The sequence below is a fragment of the Heptranchias perlo genome, chromosome 6 (genome assembly GCF_035084215.1).
Source record: "Heptranchias perlo isolate sHepPer1 chromosome 6, sHepPer1.hap1, whole genome shotgun sequence".
NCBI classification, from domain to species: Eukaryota; Metazoa; Chordata; class Chondrichthyes; order Hexanchiformes; family Hexanchidae; genus Heptranchias; species Heptranchias perlo.
The window spans coordinates 27,035,786-27,050,037 of NC_090330.1; the positions used below are offsets into that span (position 1 = coordinate 27,035,786).

A 14,252-nucleotide genomic window follows, 5' to 3' on the forward strand; every position below is an offset into this window, starting at 1 on the left:
CTCTTGTCTTTCCACTCAAAATTATTAATTTATACCCTAAACTCTGCTGTGCAAACACATTTACCTACTTTGCGGACACCCTCAAACTCACACAGTCAGGATGGGGGGGGCGCCATAACTGCATTCATCACTTCATCCGAGGACGAGCAACATCACCAGCCTCGCCAGGCACACCGTCCACCTCCGCCACGTGGAGCTCCACAACACAGTGATGCGCCACAGGCACCTGCACAAAATAGTTGTGCAACTACACATACACCCACTGTAGGGTGACCCAATGGGTGGCATCAAGTGTGGGTGATCATGGTGAACCTCATGAAAGGGACTTATTACACAAGCCAGTCAAGAATGGCCAAGACGTGGCAGTAATGGTGACGACAATAATATTTAATGTGTCATTAACAAAAATCAAATATAAATAAAAAACATGACAAACCGTCATACACCTTTGTGCTCACAAAACCTTACGCTTCCGACTACTCTTACGTGGTGCTTCCCCTGTGGCTGCAACAGAGGTAGTGGCAGGTTGCTCTTGTTCATGTCCTGACCGATTAGATGCTTTGGGCCTATGCCCTCTGGGTTTTGGTGCCCGTGAGGGCCCCTCCAAAGACTGCTCCACCTGCACCTGTGCAGGGGCAGACTCGACCACCTGGAGAGGAGGCAGCATTGCAGGTACTGGTTGAGAGGGGGGCAACGGGTGAGATGTGGGAGCGCTTTGAGTGGCGTCCCCACTTCCATGTCCCCTTTTGCCATCATCCCTCTCCTGGGCCAGGCCCACATCACTCCTATCACCCTGCTGGAGGACAGTTTGGAGGACATGTGTGAAGCCTTGTAAGGCCAGTGCTAGTGTATCTGCCTGCCTGGTTAAGACGGCAGAAAGTTGCTCACCGAGTCCAAAGGGCCGTTGTCTGGGCCTCAGTGGACTCAATGGTGAGCCGTGCTTGAAGCTCGATGGAGGCTAGCCTTCCCTCCATCGCAGACGTTCCCGCACTTACCCGTGACACTATTTCAGAGATGCCCTCACGTCCCTGTGACAGTTTTTCAGAGATTCCCTCCTGTACCTGTGCCACCATTCCACTCATGCAGGAGTTGGACTCCTCCATCCTCTGCGCGATTGTGGAGAGTGCACGTGGCACTTATTCCAGCACCTCGCAAATGTGCTGCTGCCCCTCAATCATTCTCCTTTTAAAGGATGGCCCCTGGGGTTCAGCATGTATCCAGCTGAGCAGAGCCTGGAGAAGAGTGCTCCCACCAACGCAGACTCTCCACAGCTGCCCCTGCCACTATTGTCTGCTCGTGCTCACGTGAGTGGTGACTCACCATGTGCGACCCCAACTAACTGAGGACGGGGACCCACCGATGTGTGTTTATCTGCGTTGGTGGATGGCTCACTCAGATGTGACGGTGCCCCCTCAGAGTCCGGCAGGTCCTCTGAGGAATCACCCTCCGCCATCATGGCGGTCGCTGAAGGCCCTGTAAGAGAACAGAAGGCGATATTGAGGTGCTGAAGATGGCAAGGCATGTTAACATCATTTGCTATTGTGAGTACTGAATGTTAAAGTTCTGACACCAGCTGTTTGTCAGGTGGCAGTCTCGGCATCCCCGACGGACAGGCACTCGAGGGTGTGGCTCAGTACAAGTGCCTCCTGCTCCTCGTCCGTGAGGATGACCTGAGGTTGCGACCCCCCCTCCGGTCTTCGCCCTCTCGCGCATTCTGGGCTCTCTTCCCCTATAAGGGGAGAAAGTAGAGAGGCGTGAGTGAGGGATGGTGACATGGTCAAACGTTGAATGCATTGGTTTGGGTGAGGCTAACAGTGAAAGAGATGTATCAGAGGGTGTGTATGAGACAGAGCCATGATACTGTATGAGGATTGGGTTGAGTGGTAGTGGTGGGATTGAGTACTGGGGAGGTGAGTAAGTGCGGGTAAGTTGAGGATGAGGTTTGAGTGGGTGTGAGGAGTGATGTGATAGAGTAGTGTTGGCAGTGCAGAAGGAGCTGTGGGGTGGGGGTGGTGATGTGGAAGATGGAGTGTAGGAGAATGAGTAAGTGTACTCACTTTGGCTGACCTAGTTAAGTCATTGAAGCGCTTCCTACACTGGATCCATGTGCGGGAGATATTGCTGCTACTGGTGACCTCCTCTGCCACCTCGAGCCAGGCCTTCTTGGTGGCAGAGACAGGCCACTTCCTCCTGTCTGCTGGGTAGAAAATCTCCCTCTTCCTCCTCACCCCATCCAGTAGGTCCTGGAGTGAGGCATCGTTAAATCTGGGAGCAGCCTTTCCCCTGGTCTGCTCCATGCTGTCCTTTTGGTTGTTTGCTGCAGGAGCAGCATTGGAGGACTGCCCCTTTAAATAGGGCTGCTTCAGCTGACAGCCTGTGATGCGGGTGCGCAGTCCGCCCGCTGCGCAGGTTGACTACGGGAAACCTGGAAGCCACGGTAAGTGGCTTCAATTTACCTGCAATCGCATGGGGAACGGACCGATTTCACTGGGCGGGTTACCCAGTCGCCCCCCCGGCCCCGCCGTGATCCCGCCTCCCTGGTAATATCAGGGCCAGTGTTTCATTTAGAAGGAACTTTACCTGCTTTCAAGACCAGGTAATGTGAATAGGCTTTGATAAACTATTCTCGTGATATCCCCCTAGAAGTTCCATGCACTGATGGTTTTAGACGTAAGGTTAAATGTGTACTATTCTGTGTGAAGGTTTAAGATGAATGTTTTGAAGCAAGAATAAATGAAGTTAATTCTCAGACATATTACTGTCTCTAGCTTTACGAATCTGTTAAAAGGATAAGGAAGGAGTTATCAACATGCACTTCCTGTCTGCACAACTTGACTTCCTATTGTCACCTTGTGTCAACTTGGACCCTCTATTATAAATTCCTATGTCCACATTTGTAATGAGTTTTGGCTATAAACACTCATTAGGGGCCCCTTGTATATGTTAAGGAGGAGCGTTAGGTCCCTCGTTAACATATGCAATGGGCCTAGCATCTGTTTTAAGCAATTGCCAGGGACGCCCGAACAATCCCCCGATCCAAGGGGGGTCGGACAGATTGCAGGCATCCTTGGACTGGGGACAAAGCCCTGTGAACTTGTTACATTTTGTCCCCGTTTTCCGCCTGGAAAATGGGTGCAATAGGAAACAATTTCTACCCCATCAATTCCAAACCCAAGCTTTTGGGAGAGGCTGAGACCTTTAAGTAAAAACCTTAATGAAGGCATTAAAGACAATTCATTAGATAAATTTAATAATGTTATTGTGACCTATGTAATTTTTATTTTCTTTAGCAGACATTGTAAATTTCAGTTACAATGGGGGGAGATAAAATATAGATGAAGAAGATTTCCAAAGTATTTTAAGTGATATTTGGGAACCATGTGGCAAGGTTGCACAATCATAGTGATGAGCTTGTTGAGCAGAACTCATTATAAATGTGGCCATCGAAATTTATAATGGGAGGGATAAAGTTGACACAATGTGACAATAGGAAGTCAAGTTGTGCAGACAGGAAGTGTGTGCAAACGTTAAGATTTTTATATTAATAGATGTGCAGCTGCACATTTCTCAATACTGTCTTTTAAAAATGAGCTTTATTATAAGGCATTTTTTCATCTCTAGAAAACAAATCTTTTTTTGAAGAACAGAAATTATAATAAATGGCTAATTGATATCTCAGCTGCTTATAATCTTGATGAGAATAGCTGATCCGGAAAGTAGTGGAATTTAATTGGCTATATACAATTTACATCTGTTACTGCTGTGGTGATATTTCAAAATCTTGATCGTTTAGCTCACTAACGTCAGGCATAACCTGAATTAAAATACTTTCAATTTGTGCAGCTGAGGAAAGTCATGCATGTCCCTCATTAGTTACCTTGGGGGAACTTTCAACTTCAGCGGGGGGCGTAAAACGGGTGATAGCAGATTTCCTTAAAGGAAAATCAGGCAGGTTGTATAATAGGCGGCAAATCCACTATCGCCCCTTTTGCACCCAAACTGAAGTTGAAAGTTCTACCACTTAAGTAAAAATCAGCTTTTTCCCTCCTTTTTCACAATATTCATTCATCCATTTTTGGAGGGATAGAAGTTATCATTGCGAAATGTAAACAAATTTTGTTAGCACTTCATTCTGACATTATGCCACTTTTTTATTTTACTCCTTTTTTTATATAAGCTTTGATGTTACAGATTATATAGAAGAGAAGTATTATGAGTCTAAAGTACTTGCCCAATAAATGTTAGAAGATGAATCCACCTTTCTGTTAGGTGAAATTCCAAATGTACACTATCACCGCTGAACCAACTGTCAACCTGCCATGTTGAGTCTCCCAGGTGAAAGTCACTTCACATGTGCAGCTTGATCTCCATGCTATTTAAAAGGATGGTGGGAAATAATCTTCAAGCATTTGATGCATGGCAAAACCACCTTTACTTTAAGTTGTTGCTTGTCTGCAAAGCTTTTGGAAACTTTTTTTTCTTCGATTTTCTATAAACAGTTCATTTATAAAATTACTGAAGTGCAGCAACAAGCTAAAATCTCGATTCTTTTTCCATTCAGGTACTTGCAACTGCCTTCGATCCGTATTTGGGAGGCCAAGACTTTGATGAAATATTAGTAGAGTATTTTTGTGCGGAATTTATAACCAAGTATAAATTAGATGTGAAGTCTAAAATCCGAGCCTTATTACGACTGTATCAAGAATGTGAGAAACTGAAGAAACTCATGAGTGCCAACTCCATGGATACTCCTTTGAACATTGAATGCTTCATGAATGATGTGGATGTAGCTGGAAAGATGAACCGGTAAAGCACAAAGAAAACTAAGATTGTGCATCACCTGTGTATAGTTTGAGGCATAATCAAACATTGTACTGACCTAGAAATGTACTGATGTATATTTATGCTAACACAACATTATTAGTGTAATACTTTAAAGTGTAGAGCTGTTTTCATCCTATAAAGTTAGCCACCTACAGCCACTGTCCTATGGCAAGATTGTTTAACCAGAGGTGCCAACGGTGGTGCTTCTTTGCTGACCCATCAAGAGGAGAGCTGTGTACTTAGTTGATGCCACCAGCTATTGGACTGGAAGCTATTTATAACGTATATTTTTAAATTCTGTTTGAAATTTTAGTGTTAAAAATTTTGTGTACATAGTTCATTATATGTATTTCATTTCAACAAAAAAGTTGTATCTGAAAATTAATTTTTTAAACCTCATCAATAGCTCGTAAATCTATTTTCCTCTAGAACTCACTTTGAGGAACTATGTGCAAGCCTGCTGCAAAGGGTGGAAGCACCTCTTCGATCAGTTATGGAACAAACACAGCTCAAACTTGCAGATATTAATGCAGTTGAGATAATTGGTGGTTCCACACGTATCCCTGCAGTCAAAGAAAGGATAGCAAAATTCTTTGGGAAGGTTGTCAGCACCACACTCAATGCAGACGAAGCAGTGGCCAGAGGCTGTGCTTTGCAGGTAAAACACCTATTAGAATACTAATATCTTGTTTACTCCTGATTATTTTTACAACCTGTTGAGAATTTCCATAATTAAAAGCTGTAACCAAATTATCCTTGAATCTGGAGAGTGTATTTTGCTTGCATGACAAATCCATCTGGAATCTGAGAAAGCAATTTGGGCCCTTAGACTTTATGATCTTTTTATTTATAACTTCTGATGTCTACTTAGCTTGTAAGTATATGGAATATGAATTAAAATGAGAGCTATTTGATTTAAGTTACTATTGAACGATTACGGACCAGGAAGGAAAAACTGGCTAGCTTATTTGAATAATGTTTGGATCCTGTATCTGATTTTATCCTGGATTCCTGTTGATTCAAAGGGCTAAAAAGTAGCACAAAATGACAGTATCTGAATAAATGTATACTGTTGGAAGTGAATGTTTATCTCCATAGTTACCTAGAATGTTACTGGATTGGTTAAGGATTGAGAATAGTGGATGCATGCTAGAATTTCTCCCTAGCATCCTGTTCCTCAATTTGTATATTAAATCTGTTGTAGATCCAGAAGTCACTGAACGGAAGGTGAGAACAGATTAAGGGCCTATGTCTTCTCCATTAAACCCCAGCAATCCTTTACCAAATTGTTTTCTCCACACATACATCCTCATAATAAAAAAAAATTGTTTGCATGTGTTATATCATGGATATTGCCTCGTCCCTTCTAATTTAAAACAATATTCAGAGTGAACCATGACAGAAAATTTGCAAGTATTAACTGAAAGGCATGAGTGGGGGGTTGTGGCAGGGAAAGAGAAGTAAAAGCTATGGGGGGAAAGTTCACCTTAAGCAAAACAGGCAGCCTATCTGCTGTATATTTTCAAATCATAGTATTGGGTTTATGTGGAAAAAAGTCCTAACATGTAATTTGACACTTTTTTCCTCTTTTTAGTGTGCAATACTTTCACCTGCATTTAAAGTACGTGAATTCTCCATCACGGATGTAGTATCATTCCCAATTTCTCTGAAGTGGAGTTCAGAAGCAGATGAAGTAGAAGGGTAAGGAACTAGTATTGAGTTGAAATTCAATTTTTTTTAATTCACGATTAATTTTCTGAAGTTCTTCAACAAAGAAACTGATTGTATGGTGATTTAGAATACACAAATTACTCTTTTATTGCTAAGCATCATTATCATAGTTTTAAATGGCAATCGTTGAGTTACTTGTACATTAATTTGAAATGCTGTTTGTTATTATCTATTAGGGTTCATGAAGTATATTCCAAAAACCATGCAGCACCCTTTTCAAAGGTCCTCACATTCTACAGAAAAAATCCATTTGAACTAGAAGCTTTTTATAGCAATCCTAAAACACTTCCTTATTCTGAAGCAAGAATAGGTAAGAGAATTTTCTGCATTAAAGTGAATTTAGTCCAAAGATTTTCTAGTGATTTGAGAAAAACTGAATTAACATTATAGGCCCCAAAAATCCATGGGGTTGGGAACCCTGGATGACTTTCTCCACCCCCCCCCCCCAAAACGAGGGGGGTTGCAACTAATTGTAGTGCCCCTACCAATACCCTGGCTGAGATGATCCAACTCAGCACAGAGCAGGAATCAAACTTTTGACTTTCCTGGTCTGTCTGGTCAGGATGCTGATCGCCATTGATTTGGGTTCACAGGAATTTAACTAAAACTTTACCTTCAACAAGGTTGACCATGGGGTAGTCATGTGATCAAATGTCATGTGATCACACCTCCAGGAATATGTCCAACCAGAGTTGTTAATCTTAGGCCCACCTAGGGATCCAGCTGAGTCCAACGCCAAAGCTAGCTGCCAGCTCTAGTTATATATCCGTTCCCTCTCCGCCCCCCTCCCCCTTACAAATGGACTGATGGGGTAGGGCAAGAAAATTCTTGGGCAGTAACACGAGCAGCTGCATTTCCTGCCCCCTCTTCTGATAGGTGCCAAGACGCGTCCATAATAGCGCAATTGCCTGCCAGTGATGTTTAAATTATGTGACCTCCCCCTAACCCCAGACACTTTTGGGTCAGCAGCAGAGATCACCAGCTGATTCTCCCTAACACTTGCTTCAGCAGAGCAGTTCTGCACAATTTTTTAGGCCATGGTTTTAAATATTCAGCTGCCAATAGTGATTCTTCATTTACGAAATACACAATCCACTTGCATGTGGAACATTTTGAGAGGCATAAAATTGTGTAAAATATTGATTATATTGGGCATGATTTTTATCTGGAGCCAGGAACTCAGTGGGTGGGTAGATAATCATGTGGGAAATCCGGAAGTAATTTAAATGCATCGGAATCTGTAATCGCAACTAAATTGAAGGGTTTCACGTTTCCAAGTTGCACAGCGGCGTACTGCGCACCCGCATGACACGATCTGAAGACCACTATTTAAAGGACCAATGTAAAAATGGATATTGTAGGAGAAAGGAAATAAAGGTATGGAAACACAGAGAGGAGAGGTAACACCCAGATTCTTGGGCGCACCCTTTGAAGTACTGCTGGGTGCGGTGAGAAGCAAGAGGGAGGTCATCTACTGAAGTGACCGGAGGAAGAAACTTGTTTCTGCCACCAAGAAGGCGTGGCTGGAGGTGACAGAAGAGGTCAGGAGCATGGTGCCCAGGGTCATGGCTGCAGTGCAGGAAGCGTTTTAATGACCTAATCAGGTCAGGAAAAGCGAGTAAATTTGCTGATTCACCCACATCCTGTGTTGTGCAACATCCCCTCCTCACTCTGGCACATGTACACCATCCTATCATTCCTCACACCGTTAAGTTTGAACATCAACCTTCCTTCATTTTTTTCTATGTACTTTCTCACCTCCCCATTTATGCATCCACCACTGCCACTCACCCCAATCCTGATGCAATGTATTGCATCTGTCCGATAGTCACCCTCTGATGCATCTGTTTCATAGTCAGCCTCACCCAAAGCAATGCACTAATCGGGTGAATACGGCACCTTCAGTCACTCACGTGTCTGTTCTTTCTCCCCTTGTAGAAGAGAGCGCAAAACACAAGGGAGAGGATGAGGACTGGAGGTGGACCACCAAAGATAGTGCAGCTAACAAATGCAGAGAAGGAGGCTATAGAAATAAGTGGGACAGTCGCATCCCTATCCATTGGAGATGGAGAGACTGGGAGCCCGCAGATGGCTGGTGACAGTTTTAACATCATCTGGATTAAACCCGGAAGTTGGAGCCGGGTTGCAGTCGCACTGGGAAATCGTAAGATTTTTACTTCCCACCCACTCCAAACCCACCTGTTCTTAGGGGTTAACATTACCCCCATTAGGTAAATTGATTGAACACAGTCTGTAAATACATGCTTTAGGTTTTCTGAGCTTTTTCTTTATTCTATGAAAATGGAGGAAAATTTGGACTGGTTGTTGTATTAGGTTAGTATGTTGGCCCAAAACTTGGGGCCTGGGCTCGAATCCAGTTCAGACTGATAGAATGAACATTATCTCTCATTGCAGATTGGAGCAGTCCTGTGAAGTGAATTTGGCAGTCTCTAGCCAGTTCCCAGTCAGTAAGGGCTCATAGTAGAAACCGACCCCCAAATTTGATTCTAAATCAATTCTTACTCTGAGACCACAAGGACACATTGCTGTTCTATGGTTGTGACTAAAGCATCATGTTGAAGTAGAACTAAGGGAACTACTCCGCATCTAATCACACTATATTTGATCTGAGAATGCTTGATGCTGACACGGGGTGGGGGTAATTTTAACCCCAAAGGACAGGTGGGTTGGGAGCAGGCGAGAGGTTAAAATAACAGCTTTTCCCAGTGCGACCGCAACCCAGCTCCAACGCGGCCACTATTGGGTTTAACATGGGTGCATTTGGATGTATGCACGCAGCTGAAACCCAGAAGTTGCGTCCTCAATTAATGCTGGCGAACAGATTGTTAACGGAGCAATTTACCTACTTGAAATACCTGAGGTCGGTAATTTTTTGTTGACTCTGAATCTGAAACGAATTTTACTTCACCTGAACCTTGCCATTGAAATGGAGGCGAGATGCAGCCAAAGTTGATTTGGCCCTTTTAAACCCGTGATTGACACATCAATAACAGCTCAGGCATTGCAACTGGTCTACCAGTTCTCTCAGGCAAACATCTGGCTGAGAGTTCTTTGTGTTGGGTCTCTATTCACTCTTCCAACCATCACTCAATTAAATTAAATATTCAGAAAATAATAAATTGTTAACATCCTGGATCAACCTTGAGTATGCGCACAAGCTTATATTTTTAAGAATGATGACAAAATCTAAAATATTGGAATACTCTGCAGTCAAGTTACTTGAAAGAATCCTAAAATTTTATAGGAACTTGGCTCTTTCGCTAATATAAATTATAGCACTCCAAATATGTTTCCAATTCTCATTCATTTTTTACCTTTGTGTGGTCCATCTCTTCCCTTTTCCTGGCTTTCTCTCTCTCCATCATTGGCAACAGACTTTCCATAATTATTAAAGCTTGGACATCCACAATTATTTGGATTGTTTCTTCCCACACCACTTCCAGTAAATACTTCATCCCTTTCTCTAATTTTCTCCTTCTGACCTATCTGCTCTAATAAATCTACTTTCCACATCAGCGTTCCTAAAGGTCCTTTTTCCTCAGCTGAGTCTTCCCTCAGCAGCGATTGACAGGCCCTTTGATTGAATCCACCACATTTCCCACATGCAGCAGAAAATAACTGCCAGGGACATCTTTTAATGCTACTGCCTAGTGTTGGCTGGCTGTTGCGCTGGAAACCTGGAAGCAAAATTAATTGCCTTTAATTGAGTTGCAGTCGCAGATTCCAATGCACTCACTTCGCTTCCAGGTCTCCCACAAGGAAATCTACCCACCCGCTCAGTTCCCGGCTACAAGTAAAAAGTCATGCCCAGGGTGCCTCAAAATTTCAAATTCTCACAACTGATGTACTTCATTTTGATGCACAGAATTTTGCAAATTTGTTTTCTGTCTTTTCCTATTAATTTGAAACCATTTTTGGTTGTAGGACAGTTTATCATCCAGGATGTTGTACCTCAAACAAATGGTGAAAAGTCCAAAGTGAAGGTAAAAGTACTTGTCAACATTCATGGGCTCTTCAGTGTTTCAACTGCATCTATGACTGAGAAGGTGAAAGTTGAAGAGAATGAAGCTACTATGGAAACAATGTTGGGTCCCTGTACACCTGACTCAGTTGATGAGGTAGGTCCCTTAAAATGATGCCCTGGACATTAAATATTCTGAATAAGCAATTCACTGTGTAATGGGACATTATTAGGCAACTTCCACACACCACATTGTTCCTATGCAAATATCTTAAAATCATTTAACTTTGTCCTGAAATCTATCAAATTAAGGTAAAGTGCTTGTTGACATTTAAATAGAGATGCATTTCCAATTTTAGGAACTGTTTTGCAACATCTATATGAGACCTGATAGCATACATAAAGACTATTACAGTTTGTGATCCCAGCTATATAGCTTTTTTTGCATACTTTGAGGAAGCTGGGCGCCTCTGTATGGCAGACAGTAGAATAAGATGAAATTGTGGATATTTGTTCACAACCTCCAGAACATCCCACCTCGATTTTTGTCTCAAACACCGCAGTACCTTCCTAAGTCTATCTTTTGTGACCCCTTCCAAAACCGTAGCATACTACTTATGGAAAGCCACAGATAAAATGAACTATGTGCTCATGTCTTTGATATTTGACTCAAGGTCTGATATGTATAATTCAATTTTAATTGTCAGAAGAGTTTGGTAGCATAAGTGGTTATGGTACTGGACTAGCACCCCAGAGGTTGAGTTCATCTGGTAATTTGGGGGCTGGTACCAGAAAAAACTATGAAAGCTGCTGGTTTAACATAAAAATTCCAGCTTATCAATCCTATCCCTACACGAGACACCAGTTCCACTTTATGTGGTTGACTCTTACTGCTCTTCAGGTAACTAGGGGTGAGCAATAAATGATGCCTACTGAAGAACATTTTTTTAAAGTATGCTCTAAATAAGAGCAGTTAAAATTCTTATAAATAATTAATATAGTTTGGCTTATATCATTCTACACTTTTTGTGTCTCGCTTCATTTCAGAACAAGATTCAGATAGTCAGTGGTGAGACTGACGTTCAGCCCCAAGTACAGTTTGATGATCAAGAGTCTCCACAATCTCCCTCTTCCCCTGAAACTGATCAAGAAGAAAACAAAGCTGGAAATGCTGAAGCTAACTGCAAAGTAAATGATCCATATTACATTTTTTTTAAATTTCATTACAGAACATAATTGCATTCATATCATAAGAACAGTTCAAATGAAGTAATAGTTTAGGCTCATCTTGGCTATAGTATTTAGTACTTTATATACCTCTCTTTGTATGCCTTCATGAGGTTTCCCCTTAACCTCTTTAGGCTGTAGAACTTCTAATCTTCCCTCACAGTTCAATTCCTCTATTTGGGATCATTCTTGTTGCTCTTTCGTGCATACTGTATGCATATGTGAAGAATGATGACCAGAATTAAACACAGTACCCTCAAATGTTGTCTGATTATTGCATACAAAGCCCTAGCATCTCTCCTGATTTTTCGTCTATATTCTAGCTATTAAGAAAGAACTTTCATTTATATAAGTGCCTTTCCTGTCATAAAGTTCCAAAACACTTCATAGCCTTCAAATTATTTTTGAAATGTAATCAGTGTTTTGTAGACAAATGCGGCAGTCAGTTTGTGCACAGCAAGGCCGCACAAAGATTAAATGAGATAACTGACCATTACTCTGTTTGGTGGAGGGATGAATGCTGGCCAGGACATCAGGAGATTCCTTGCTCTCTATTGAATAATGCCACAGGATAGTGCATGTTACCTGAAAGCTGGCACCTCCACTAATGTAGCACTCCCTCAGTACTGCCCTGAAGTGTTAGCCAGATTATGTGCTCAAGTACTGAAGAGCAGTTTGAATCCACAACCTTCTGATTCAATAGGCAGAAGCACTATTAACTGAGCTAAGAATATATCCCAACATATTTATTGCTATTGATGATGTTCATTCAGGGTCTCAAAACAAGTTATGTAATACTTTGTGCACCTATTTTTACATGGAGATTAATTGAGAATGTTTGATTGCCTACCAATATCATCACCTTTTTCAATGTTTATACTCCTGCCTCCATGTACCGCCTTATCAAAAGTGATCTTTTGAAGGGGCCACCTTCCAGGCTATTAATACAAATCTGAAAGATAAATTAATGGGCAGATTGCTTTAGGCAGCTAGAATATGAAGTGGTCTTGAATGGCAAAATAATTCCTATCAAGATTTGGAAGTGGGGGGAAGGAAGACAGAAAGTACATGAATTTTGTTACATCGAAACTACAGCACAGAAACAGTCCATTCGGCCCAACTGATCTGTGCTGATATTTGTGCTCCACACGAGCCTCCTGCTTCCCTACTTCATCTAACCCTATCAGGATACCCTTCTATTCCTTTCTCCCTCATGTGCTTATCCAGCTTCCCCTTAAATGCATCTATGCTAATTGCCTCAACTACTCCCTTGTGGTAGCACGTTCTACATTCTTACCACTCTTTGGTAAAGAAGTTTCTCTTGAATTAGCTAATGGATTTATTAGCAACTATTTTATATTTATGACCTCTAGTTTTGGACTCCCACACATGTGGAAAAATTTTCTCTACGTCTACCCTATCATTGTCTTAAAGACCTCTATCAAGTCACCCCTCGATCTTTTTTCTAGAGGAAAAGAGCCCTAGCCTGTTCAGCCTTTCCTGATAACGATATTCTCTCAGTTCTGGTATCATCCTTATGAATCTTTTTTGCATCCTCTCCATTGCCTCTATATCCTTTCTATAATATGGACGCCAGAACTGTGCAGAATACTCCAAGTGTATACAAAAATATGTTGTATATGTCATATTGCATTTAATTTGTTTTGCATTTCTACCTGCAGTCCAATAGTGAAAAGAAAACAGATCAGCCACCTGATCCTAAAAAGCCAAAAATTAAGGTGAAGACTATTAATCTTCCTATTGAAGCTAACCTGGTGCGACAGTTTGGGAAAGATCTACTTAACATGTATTTTGAAAAAGAAGTGAGTAGAATATGAGAAACACCGTATCTTTGTCTCTTGATCTAAAGTGAATCCTTTTGCACTGAGCTTGTGGCTATTTCATCTCACTTGAGGAATGTTCCAATTACTTAATTACTCCTTGAGTATAAGATTTTCCTCTAGGTTAGTGCCTGTTTTCTGGCTGTATTTGGACAGGCAGCGCAGAAAAATTTGGTAATGACCAGTATCATTGGATCTTTACACACCGGCAGCACCCCACCTGATTGTATTTAAATGAGACAGTATTGTTTGGCATGACATCATATAAAGACATAAGAAATAGGAGCAGGAGTAGGCCATGTGACCCCTTGAGCCTGCTCCGCAATTTAATAAGATCATGGCTTATCTTCGACCTCAACTCCACTTTCCCGCCCGATCCCCATATCCCTTGATTCCCCTAGAGTCCAAAGATCTATTTATCTCAGCCTTGAATATACTCAACAACTCAGCATCCACAGCTCTTTGAAGTAGAAAATTCCAAAGATTCACAACCCTCCGAGTGAAGAAATTCCTACTCATCTCAGGCTTAAATGGCCAACCCCTTATCCTGAGACTATGCCCCCTAGTTCTGGACTCACCAGCCGGGGGAAACAATCTCTCAGCATCTACCCTGTCAAGCCCTCTCAGAATCTTATATGTTTCAATGA

The 14,252-nt window shown here is 42.0% G+C and overlaps 1 protein-coding gene across 1 annotated transcript in view; it reads left to right on the plus strand.

Moving 5' to 3' along the window:
* The window catches only part of LOC137322845 (heat shock protein 105 kDa-like), a 70,825-nt gene that overhangs the window by 29,532 nt on the left and 27,041 nt on the right, over positions 1 to 14,252 (plus strand). Inside the window, exons 7-13 of the mRNA XM_067985978.1 lie at positions 4,562 to 4,806; positions 5,254 to 5,482; positions 6,419 to 6,525; positions 6,732 to 6,865; positions 10,501 to 10,694; positions 11,585 to 11,725; positions 13,447 to 13,587. Coding sequence (XP_067842079.1) covers positions 4,562 to 4,806; positions 5,254 to 5,482; positions 6,419 to 6,525; positions 6,732 to 6,865; positions 10,501 to 10,694; positions 11,585 to 11,725; positions 13,447 to 13,587 — 1,191 coding nt within the window. The remainder of the gene's footprint in view (positions 1 to 4,561; positions 4,807 to 5,253; positions 5,483 to 6,418; positions 6,526 to 6,731; positions 6,866 to 10,500; positions 10,695 to 11,584; positions 11,726 to 13,446; positions 13,588 to 14,252) is intronic.